At 45.9% G+C, this 12,182-nt stretch overlaps 1 protein-coding gene across 1 annotated transcript in view; it reads right to left on the bottom strand.

The window, feature by feature from the left end:
* PAN3 (poly(A) specific ribonuclease subunit PAN3) overlaps window positions 1–12,182 on the bottom strand; it is a 115,743-nt gene that overhangs the window by 92,830 nt on the left and 10,731 nt on the right. Inside the window, exon 2 of the mRNA XM_077484076.1 lies at window positions 1,799–1,917. Within this exon, the coding sequence (XP_077340202.1) occupies window positions 1,799–1,917 (119 nt within the window). The remainder of the gene's footprint in view (window positions 1–1,798; window positions 1,918–12,182) is intronic.

Here is a 12,182-nt window from a genome sequence, read left to right as displayed (position 1 = left end):
TGGCCCTGTGCATCAGCATGACAAGCAGCTTCTTATTCTGGGTCACATGCATTCCTAGCCATAACCACTTCATCACAAATGTGCCAGTGCTACATTTTTTTTTTTAAACCTTTTCCAGCATGCTAAGCCCTGGTAATGGTTTTCACGTGCATCAGGACTAGACAGAGCCCCAGGGATTGTGGGTTATATAGTTTTACATGAAGTGTTGTTCTAAGTCAACCTGTGCAGTGCTACGCCAGAATTAGCAATAAGGAATGCTTTATTTAAAGAGTCAACAAAATTAGTAAAAGGGTCAGTGTGACTGGTAACTAGCATTGCCAGAAGATTGTCAGTAAGGAAATCCCAAATTCTTGCAAATCAGTGATTTTTCTTCACTGATGATCAGTGTAAACCGTGTGCCGACAGCCTTGCCGTTATCAGCACTCATTTCCTCACAGATACAGCACTGCCCATTTACATGTAGTCAGTTGTGATGGGAAACAGCTGATCACATGGTAAAGGGGCGGTGTGATGATTGGTCCTTTACGCCAATCTGATCGCCTGTTTCTGAATGTCACAGAGCACACTCAATGTCTATGGAAGCCCTCCCAGAACTATAGTACTGCACTGTAGTCTTGGCTATAGCGTGGTACAAAAAAAAAATAAAAGGAAAAACAGTGCAGCTGCCCCCACCAGTCCTCTTTATACTTACCTGAGCCCATCTCGATCCACTGAGTGATGTGCAGTTCTATGCCCTCTCCTTCCTCAGGCTCAGACTGCAGCACTTTAAAAAAAAAAAAAAAAAACCCTAGCCAATATAATCAAAACACATAACAGAATAACCATCCAATGAAGTAGAACATTTTAGATCTTCCTATATTATGCTGGTAACAAATTTTGATGCAAATGAAAATTTGCCCAAGTTAAAACTAACTCCAGGGAAGGGAAAAATGCTCCCGTGCAGTTGGGCTATCTTGGTACTGCAAAGGATAAAAATCTGTTTTACACATCTGAAATCCCACTCTTGCAGCCCCCTTGGCACTGTAAGGCCGCGTACACACGCGCGGACTGTTGGCCCAACTTTGTCCGTCCAACAGTTTCAGCAAACAGTCCGCTCAAAATTAGCATGGACGGACATGCCCACACACGACAAACGAACAGTTTGCTGAAACCGTGCGCGATGACGTGAACAGCACGTACGACGGGACGAAAAATACGACGTCCTATACACTGCATTATAGCTTTCGGCGTGAAAATCCTTTCTGAGCATGCGCGCAACTTTGACGAACAAGCCTACACACGAGCGGGCTGTTCGCTGAAACAAGGTTTCAGCGGACAGTTTTTCGGAATTTCCGAAAAACCTTGTCCGTCCAACTGTCCGCTGAAACTGTCCGCTGAAAGCCCACACACGAACGGACTGTCCGCCCAAACACTGTTCAGCGGACAAAGTTGGGCGAACAGTCCGCCCGTGTGTACGCGGCCTTAGTCTGGTCTTCAGCCTCTTCTCCAACACTCGAGCGGTCGCAGGTCCTCTAATGTCATCAAGTGCAGGGTCCATAACCCTGAATTGTGCATGGGGACACCATGGGAAAGTCCACTGCTGTAGCATGGAGAAAAGAGCAGTGGCTGCCAGTGGAAGCAGGGATCAGACAGGTAAAGCTGCCGTTTGCAGTCCCCTACATCTAAAACAAAATGTTAAACCCTTGCAATGTGGTGTCCGCTACACTGAAAAAGGAGGTGGTCTCTTTTGCTCAAAGATAAGCTTAAATCTCTGGATTACACACTCGAGGCACCTCACAGATTGGCTTAAGTTTACTACCTGCATTCGTGGGTAATTTGCTTCTGCGGGGCTTCCAAATCCATTCATTCCGATAAAGCTGGTGCTGAAGTAGGAATCTGTAAGACTGCTATCTGTTAAAGAGCCATCAATTCCAGAAACTGGATAGCACATTGATGAGAGAATGGGGGAAAAAAAATAAAATACAAAATGAATATTACAGTAAAATGTATAACAGAACTGAACACGAACAGTATGCTGCACAGAAGGACCAAATGTGTTTTAATAGGACTTTACAAATAAGGACCAGTACACGGAAACACCCCACCAGATTTAGTTATGCAATTAACCACTTCAGCCCCAAAATATATTTTACCCCCTTCCTGACAAGAGCACTTTACAATTTGGCACTGCTTCACTTTGATAGTTGCGGTCTGCAACGTTGTACCCAAACTAAAATGTGCATCCTTTTTCCCCACAACGAGCTTTTTGGTGGCATTTGATCACCTCTGCAGTTTTTTTTTGTTAGCCCAAAAAATAATTTCTTCAAAAATTACACACAAACTATGGGAAAGATTTGGCATTTTTTTCCTTTTTACTAGTAATCTGCAAGTTTAGCGGTACTGTGACATTTATACAGAGATCAGTGCTATAAATATGCACAGATTACTGTATAAAATGTCATTGGCAGGGAAGGCATTCAAGGCGTTAAATGTGTGTTCCCTCAGGGTGTTCTAACTGCGGGGGATGGGACTGACTAGATGAGGACATATTGTTGTTCCTACTTAGTAGGAACAATCAACATGTCTCCTCTCCCTTGACAGCACAGGGATTTGTGTGTACACACTAGAGCTGCCACGACGAATCAACGTAAACGATTACGAAAATACGTCAACGTGCGTGAAAGGCATTGACGCGTCACGAGTTGCAGGTCAGCGCAGTGCTTCTCTCCCACACACGATCACTGCTGACTGTCCCCTATCCTCCTCCAGTCCCCATCCATCCGTCCTCCATGCTGCTCCGTGTCTCCCTCTCCTCCATGCATCTGGCCCCCTCTTCTCCGTGTCCCCCTCCCCGCTGCTTCCTCTCTTCTCAGTGGGTGTCCCCCTCCGTGCATCTGTCCGCCTCTCCTCACCCCATGCAGCCGTCCCCCCTGTATCTCAGGATGGAGAGCGGAGGTAGGAGCCAGTAAACCCGGCTCCTTAGTTTTCTGAATGTGAATTGTCCATTCACATAACTGAAACATTGGAAAGGGACTGGGGAATCTGTGTCCCTAGTACCTTTCCCTGTCTCAAATGGGAGATGTCAGGTCTGTCAAGACCCCTGATCTCTCACCATAGCCGCCCCCCCAGAAACACCACAAACGCTCTCCCCACAACTCCCCCTTAAAAATAAAAAATAAAAATAGTCGATGACTAATCAAAAAAAGAAAATCGCTAGATTAGTCGACAGACAAAATCATTAGTTACAGCTCTAGTACACACACACAAAGCCGTGCTGGCTCGTGCATCAGGTCCCCTGCTGTGTAGCATGCACCTCTGGCAGCTCTTAAAAGGGAACCCTGTAAGGGGTTTTGCGCAGGGGTGCCATTTTGTCCCCCATAAAGAGGACGCAAGCCAGACAGGAAACAGTTAAAATGTATTTGAACACAGAAAATCAGTAACTGAATGTTTTAATAGCATTCTCTATTCCTCTGCACAGCAGCAAGGTAGATGCCACGGAGTGTTTCATGCTGTCAGAGTATGAACATACAGGAATCAAAAGCCCAAGCTTATACTACAGAGTACAGGCCCTGTACAGTACAAGGTAGGTTCATGACCAGGGTTACATTATTGAAGATCAGGATATGCACTTCTGTGCATTAGGCCATTTTAATGGATCTCAGCTTTGCTTCAGTCCGCGATTACATTTAAGTTTTGATCTCTTTGATATAATTTTTTCAGCATTTGCAGATTACACGTCCTTTTTCAACCAGGGTGTCCAAGAACCCTGGGGTACCTTGGCAAAATGCCTAAAAATGTATCAAATTGGATACGAGCCAGCAGGTGGATCAAGTCTGCCTTTTAGCTGCACAAAGCCACAGGTTCTCATTACGCACCATTATGCCTTTCTAAACACTGGCATCCTAACCAATGATATCAGTTAAAGCAGAGTTCCTCCCAAAAAGTGGAGTTTCCGCTTTAAGTACTTCTTACCCCCTGACATGCCACATCTGGCATTTTTATTTTGGAGGGGGAGCAGGTACCTAGTTTGACAGGTGCTGTTCCTACTTCAACTCCAGGCCACCTAAGCAACTACTCATCTCCCCTAGGCAGCCATTCCCTCCCTGTAATCTCCTGGGACACGTCACAGGTCCCAGAAGACTGCACGGACATTCACTTTGCACAGCATGACTCATGCATGCGCACCCAGCTGTGAAGCTGCCAGTCGGGTGCCCACAGCAGTAATGCCGGCACCACAGAGGAGCAAGGCTTCAGATGTCCGCATTGCTGGACTGTGGGACACGTGAGAGTATTAAAAGTCAGCAGCTACAAAAAAAAAAAAAAATAATAATTTTTTAATGACAGAACCGGGTAGAACACTGATTTAAAGGAAGGTGTGTTGCCTCCAGATCTTTGACCTTCTTGTGCACCTCTCCCTCAGCACTAGAGTGACATTAGCTGACAGATAAATTGAGGTAGAAGAGAAACATTGGCATACTAGTCAGTGCCAGTGTGAATAAGTATTTGCTTTGGAAGAATAAATCACACAACGCTGAGTGTCCCATGTGTGGATGTTGCTGCATTATGTAAAGCCATTAGTGTGTCTTTTTACATTTTAGAATGTGGTGCCTCAAGACTGTCCATAAATTTTAAAGGGTGCCTCTACTGAAAAAATAAATATAATATTTTATATCAGTTGAAACACGGCTATAGCTATTGTTTCACAATGTTGTACATTAATAAAAAGGGAATATCCTCAAAAAAAAAAAAAAAAAAAATATAGGATGTTTGTACTCGCCGTAAAAACCTTCTCTCTGAAGTTCATGGACAAACACAGCAGCTCTTGACCTTAACGTTATATCGTCCCTTTAGGAGAGGACTAGGCAGAAAGTGTTAAACACAGCAACAGTTGCACAGCTATAACCCCTCACACTGCATCCAGCAGCTCAGTTCGTCAAAAGCAGTACAAATTAGGAGGGGTGGGTGCTGTGTCCGTCAATGAACTTCAGAGAAAAGGATTTTACGGGGAGTACGGCCTCCGAACAATCAGAGACTCCGGGGACGATCTGGTCCGCCGGAAATCTCTATGGTATCATCCGGGGGCGGGGGATCTTGTGACCGACTCACCGATGGAAGCAGTGAGTCGGTACAAGCACCGGAGGGCGGCGGGAGGAGTGTCCCCTCCGCAAGAACGATCAAGCGGCGGAACAGCCACTATGATCGTTCTTATGGTGCAGGGAATCGCCGGCTAAAAATGCCAATATCTGAATGATGTCTGTGGCCTCAGGCATCATTCAGATATACCGCCACAAAGCCCATGACGTCATATGACGTAGTATGGGCGCCAAGTGGTTAAACAGCTGCCTGCAAAACTTTGCGGCCGAAGCAAGCATCCGAAGATGCGCTCACATCAACCTTGTAAATTTTGTGAAAGTGAACGGATGACCAGGTTGCCACCTTACACACCTGGGAAACAGACGCTTAATATCGGGAAAGCCCAAGAGGCACCAATTGCCCTGGTTGAATGCGACGCAACCGGAAAGGGAGGCGTCCAAGGAATGCAAAGCCACCTCTGGTGTAATGGCCGAGGACATAAGGATGGAAGCACAAGGTCCTCATTTTAGATGAAAGGCCGAAACAACCTTTGGAAGAAAAAGGCTGCAGACGCAGCACCGCCTTACCCTTGGAGGATCAAGTAGGGAGACTTGCAAGACAAGGTTGCCAACGCCAAAAACCTCCTGGCAGATGTAATGGCCACTAGAAAGACTGCTTTGAGAGAGTTTCAAGGGGATCTCCCTAATATTTTTAAAACAGCGATTTCTGAAGCACCAGCTTCAAATCCCACAAGGTAGCGGTGGTCAAACTGGAGGGGCCACATGTCAAACCCCCTGAACAAACACTCATTGAATGAGTGGCCAAGGGACGCTGAAAAAAAAAAAGTCCAGGGATGCCAGAAAATCCCCCTGATGGAGTGCAGCAATCACTGAGCGAACCCATTCCATCCTGAACCTTTGTACTTTCAAAGCTGTTGAGGGCCTTGAAGTCCAGGTCCCCTTTCTCTTTGGGACTACAGATTGACAGGTACTATCACCCTGCGCAGCAGGTCCTGTACTGCCCCAAACAGGGCCTCCCAATGAACCAGAAGATGAAGGTTGGAGGGGGAGAAAAAAAAAAAAACTGCTTGGCGGACAAGAAAAACGCTATCTTGTACCCAGAGGAAACCAGTTTGCAGACCCACTGGTCGGAAAGTAGGGAGGTTCACCGGTCTGCAAACTCCCGTAGACGGCCCCCCACTCGAGAGTCAGGCGGTGGCAAACCTTCATGTGGTAACAGATTTGCTCAAAGGCTTGTTTAGCTTTTGTCCCTCAGCAGGCACCTTGTCGGACTGGGAACACTTACCTGCCGACCCAGGCGGACTAAAAATCCGCTTCTGAGCGGAAAAAGGAGGGCCCTTGCCTATGGTGTGGTCCCTTCCCTTTTCTGGACTGGGTAGAGCTGGACGATTTTTAAATTTTTTCTTCAAAAGGAAGTTTTTTTTATTTTTATTATTATTATGGACACCGGGAGCTTTTAGGAGAGGCCGCGGCTATGGCCTAGTCTGCGGCGTCCAGCCTCACAGACTAGGCCGTAGCCTCACCTAAAAACTCTTGCCCGGAGCTCCTCGGGACCAGCGTTGTCACCTAAAAAGTTGATTTGCTGAAAATTTTAACCTCTCAACTCAAGATTCAAATAGATTTTTTTCCCAGCCCTGTGGGAGTAACTCTTACCCCAAGTAACATTCTTAATGTCATCCAGCAAGGCTCCAAATAGCCTCTTACCTTGGAAGGGCAAGTCCGCCAGTGTTTTCTTAGATGCCTGGTTCGCAGACCAGTATTTCAGCCAAATCAGGTGATGTAGCACTACTGCTGATACTGAGGCTCGAGAGACAGACAGACAGACATACTCAAGGCCCTGCACCAACTGGTCCACCAGCTCCACGCAGATCAGGGAAGCCTGTTACTTCTCCAATTCATGGTGCAACAATTTAGCGCATTCAGTAAGCATCTGCAAAACCAGGGGCGTGGCTAACTCTGGCCACAATGCTGACCCCACCATGGTAAACATGGACCAGGCAACCACCTTTGCCCTTCTGTCAGCGTCCTTGAAAGCAGGAGTCCCCTACACCAGAATCATGGTTACCTTATTTAACCTGGATACCGGGGGGGGGGGGGGGTCAACAGTTGGAGATGTCCATTTATTCAAGAGAGACGTGCCTCAAAAGGGGTAACGCACCGCCATTTCAGGACTGAAAAGGCCCGCTGCGGTTTTTCCCACTCCTTGTAAATAAAATGTATCAAAATAAGTTGGGCCGGCTTGTGGGACCGAAAAGGGACTGACACCTCTGTAGATGACCCCCCCGCCGTATCCTCCATGTTTAGGGTATCCCGCACCACTGTAATATGTGCTCCTTCAAACGCCTTTTCCTGTGCTGACCCGGACACGAGTTATCCTGGTCCGCATCCTCTGGTACATCAGAACAGTGGCCGCCTTTCACAGCAGGGACAGAGTCAATCAGCGCTTTCCCCAGAAGATAGTGGGGGGGGGGGGGGGGGGGTGTTTGTTACCCCCTTGTGCTCGCATGCCACTTCCACCCTGGCAACAAAGGCTTCCAGGACTGCTGAGAGCATCCATAGGCCCCGCAGGTGCACCAGTTGAAATAACAGGTATGTCTGGGGAAGAAGTGCTGATCTACTAAGTCAGCGGAGCGCGCCGCGGCCTCCACGCGTGTCACACAGCACAAACACCCCACCATGGCCCAGAAACAGGAAAGAGGATGAGCGGACCATTTTTGGACATTTTGAGGCAAGAGGCAGAACAGGGACATGTGTGTAAACACACAAATCCCTGTTCTGTGAGCCAGGACCCATGATCTGTCATCTCCTCTAGTCAGCCCCCTCCCCCTACAGTTACAAACAGGGAACAGTTAACCCCTTCCCTGCCAGTGACCAGTGCATTTTTATAGCACTGTTCGCCGTATAAAATGCCAATGGTCCTAAAAACGTGTCACAGCTGTCTGATGTGTGCCATAATGTCGCAAGTTCCAAACCTTTTCTGACATTTGTTGCTTAAAAGTAAAAATTATTATTTTCTGCTAGAAAATTACTCGGAGCACCCAAACTTTTTTTTAGCAGAGACCCTAGTGAATAAAGTGGTGGTTGTTGCAATGTTTAATGTCACACCGTATTTGCACAGCGGTTTTTCCAAACGCTTTTTTATTTATTTTTTATTAAAGTCAGACTAATTTTTTTTTTTTTGTATAATGTGAAAGAAGATGTTACACCGCAAGAATCATGAGAGAACAGTGATCTTTATTCGAAGCAAAAAAAAAAAAAAAAAAATCACGATTCTCATTTTAGCCAGAATCGTGCAGCTCTAAGTCCCATGTACATGAAGCCTTAGAGCCGGTTCACACAGGGACGACTCGGCCGTCTGACAAGTCGCGGTCTGTACTATGGAACTGTTCTAGTCGGAGCGACTCAAGTCGATCTGACTTAGAAAAAGGCTCCTATACTACTTTTGAGGCGACTTGCATGTCGTCGCTGAAGTCGCGTGCAGGGTAACAGCATTGTTTTGCTGAGAAAGAATCCCATCTTGTCATGTATAGTGGAAGATGAGCAGATTGGGAGGAGGTGGTTTAAGTGTTCTGTAGTCTAGCAGACAGGGCTGACTGTTGCAGCACCATTGGGAATTTAGGTACACAGTACGCTTTGTCCCAGCATATACGATACTCTGACCAACGGTTTGTGTATGCTAGCCGTCACACCTAGACTTGTTATACTTGAACCATGTGAGGTCTGTCTGAGGTATGCATCTATACGCAAGAGCCAGTGATATATTTTAACCACTTCAGGAGAACATGCTTGTTTGCAGCCACCAAAATGCATAGTACCATGCGGTTTGGTACAATTTAAAAAAGTCACTCCTGTCATACATTGTGCATTCCCATTCATTTGGCAGCCCACTGAAATGAACAGCTATCAAATGAGTATGCAGTCATATCCTAGAATGTCAGTGGACCAAATTCTAAATTTAAGAGGCCTGGTGTAAATATATTTACATCGAACCCCAACATCTCAGGTGTGACATTAAACCAAACCCAACATAAGGTCATCTGCGTACACCTTATGTTCTCACTCCTCCCTCTGTCTCCCTTCTAGGGCTGAAACAACTAATCGATTATGAAAATAGTAATCGATCAGCCAATAACATAATGGGGTTAAAAAAAAAAAAATGAGCCCTTTATAGTACAAAAATATAATCACTACTGTAAATATTACTCACTGTTCTACAGTAAAAAAATGAACCCATTCTAGTAGTGGTGATTATCTGCTTTTTTGTACTATAAAGGGATAATTAGTGTTTTTAACCCCATTATGTTACTAAACGTCTAAGCCCTTGTACACACGGTCGGACATTCCGACTGAAAATGTCCGATTGGACCGCGGTGTCGGATAATCCGACCGGGTGTGGGCTCCAGTGGACTGTTTCTGTCAGAATATCTGACCGACAAAGTTTTAGAGCTGGGCTATAACATTTTCCCACAACAAAATCCGATCGGACATTGTCCGATCGTTTGTAGAGAATTCCGATTGGATAAAGTGCCACGCATGCTCAGATCAAATTAGGAGACCAAAGCTATTGGCTACTAGCCTCAACGTAGTCCCATCGTAAGAAACAAACGTCATCACGTTCTGAACGATCGGATTTTCCAACAACTTTGTCCGACCATGTGTATGCAACACCAGTTTCGGACAAAATCCGTCAGACAAAATCCGAAGGATTTTGTTGTCGGAATGTCCGACCGTGTGTACAAGGGGCTTAGGCCTGGTTCACATCTATGTGTTTATTGGTGCTTTTTGCAGAAACGCACTACAGTTCATTTACATGGTTTCCTATGGGACATGTTCATATCTGCTTTTTTCAGCCACTGCATATTTGGAAAGGGTCAGGGACCTTTAATGCAAAACGGTGCTTTTTTTTTGGTTCAATACAATTCAATGGCGAAGCTACAGAAAAGAATGTAATGCGTTTTTGCAGCAATTTGTGTTTTTTAATCTGCCCCCAAAAAAATGCAATAAACGCAGTAAAATCACGTGCGCAAAAATAAAAACACACAGCAAAAAGCACTGCAGAAACAGATCAAAAGCAAAAACTGCATAGGTGTGTACCGAGCCTTATGCTGGCCACACGGATCAATATTCAGGTGAGAATATTCAGATGAAAAATCTTTGTACATTCGCTGAATGAAAGAATTTTGTTTGAAATTTTCACTTCATTTCTGAAGAAAAAAAAACATACACTGTCTGAAAATTCCTTTGACCAAGACGTTTTCTATTTATTTCTAAATTTTCCCGCCACTGTGGTTGAAAATGAAAGTCAATTTTTTTTTTAAGGTTATTAACTGATCGATTAATCAAAACAATAATTGGCCAACTAATAGATTATGAAAATAATTGTTAGTTGCAGCCCTACTCCCTTCCAAAACCTGCTACAGGAATTTACAACATACGGGGCACTTTACAATTTAAAAATTAATTTTGCCAAATCAGAAGCGATGGGTGTGGGGATACCGCAGTCACAGCTCACGCACTTACAATCCAGCTTTAAATTGAAGTGGATGACAACCACCTTAAAAGTACTTGAGCACACAAATCCCATACATTCTTGCGGCTTTATGATCTCTACTTCCCACCCCTACTGAAAACAATTAGAACACTGCTAAACCAATGGCATATGGGCGTACACTCCTGGACAGGATGACGTAATATTCGGAAAATGACGATTCTCCCGAAACTTCTCTACCTAATGCAAGCACTACCCATTCATATCCCTACATCCTACTTTAAACAGGTACAATCCATGTTTACAGAAATATGGGCCAAAAAGACCCCGAGACTCACAAACTCATCCTACCCAAACACCATGGTGGACTTGCAGTGCTGGACATTCACGCTCATCACCAGGCAGTACATTTGGGGAGGCTGATAAGATTGATGCCGACACCAACAGACCAAGCTCTGGACACAAATGGAGCAAAACCAAAGCACAGTCCTCCTCAATAGAGCACCCTGGTGCTACAGGACCCTACCGGCATAAATCAAGACATCAACACAAGTCTGTGCCCGATTCATTTGTCAGGCATCCATATCCTCCCCAAATTCACCTTTAGATCACATACTGGGGAACCCCTGAGTTTGCGCCAGGTATGTAGGACGTGATCTTTCAGGGACTGGCAAGGTGGGCCTACATCAGGCCTCCCATTTTAGTACCAGAGGGCGCTGGAACACTATTGCAGAACTCTGACCCTCCGGGTCCATTTCACCTAGACTTGAGGTCCTGTCAACTAGGACACTTTCTTCACTCCTTGAAACCCCCCACCCCCAGAGGCAAAATCTAACCCCTCACAACTCTAGAGGAACTCACCTCAGGGACTATAATGCATAAGATATCCCTAGCCTACAATCTCCTAAATACACCGCAGGCAGACTTTTCGCCCCTGGGATTAAACGGGAACTGGAACTAAATTGCCACTTCAATTCGACCAAATGACAGCGCATCCTTAGATGGACTCACAAGTCCTCCATCTATGCCAAAACCCAGGACACCAATTATAAGCTCCTGTCAAGATGGTACAGGACCCCAGCACTGCTCCACAAATTCTTCCTGGCGACGTATGACCTCTGTTGGCAGTGCCAGGCAGACAAGGGGACAGGTTTTCTGGTCATGGCCCAGCCTGAACCGCTTCTAGCGAGTAGCATGGGGGGGGGGGGGGAAGACATCTATAAATCTATATATCTACACACAAATTTACAGAACTCACCATACTAGATCGGCAGCAGTGGAACCTTTTCATATTCTCGGCTGAGGGTCAAGCCCTGAGACACCCCACTGCAGCTGTATGAGGGTGTGTCCCCTAGTACGTCTCCCCCCCCCCCCATCAATAATATAGATTACCATGAACATGTTCCAGGAGTTCTCCCCAATACTCCATGACTCCTCGGATGCACGCAGAGCCATACATGCCACATTCTCTTCATATGCTAGGGCAGGGCTCGACAAACCCCAGGACGCCAATGCGACCAGAAATTGCAACCTGGCGCCTAAGCTGCCACCAGCCCACTCACTAATGATGCCCCATACATGCAGTGCATGAACACTGACTGCTGTCCTCCTCCCCACTCAGC

This window comes from Lithobates pipiens, unplaced genomic scaffold, assembly GCF_037356315.1.
Source record: "Lithobates pipiens isolate NorthernLeopardFrog02 unplaced genomic scaffold, aLitPip1_a1.2 Scaffold_16, whole genome shotgun sequence".
NCBI lineage: Eukaryota > Metazoa > Chordata > Amphibia > Anura > Ranidae > Lithobates > Lithobates pipiens.
The sequence above is the reverse complement of the archived record's forward strand: the minus strand, read 5'-3'. Positions and strand labels throughout refer to the sequence as shown.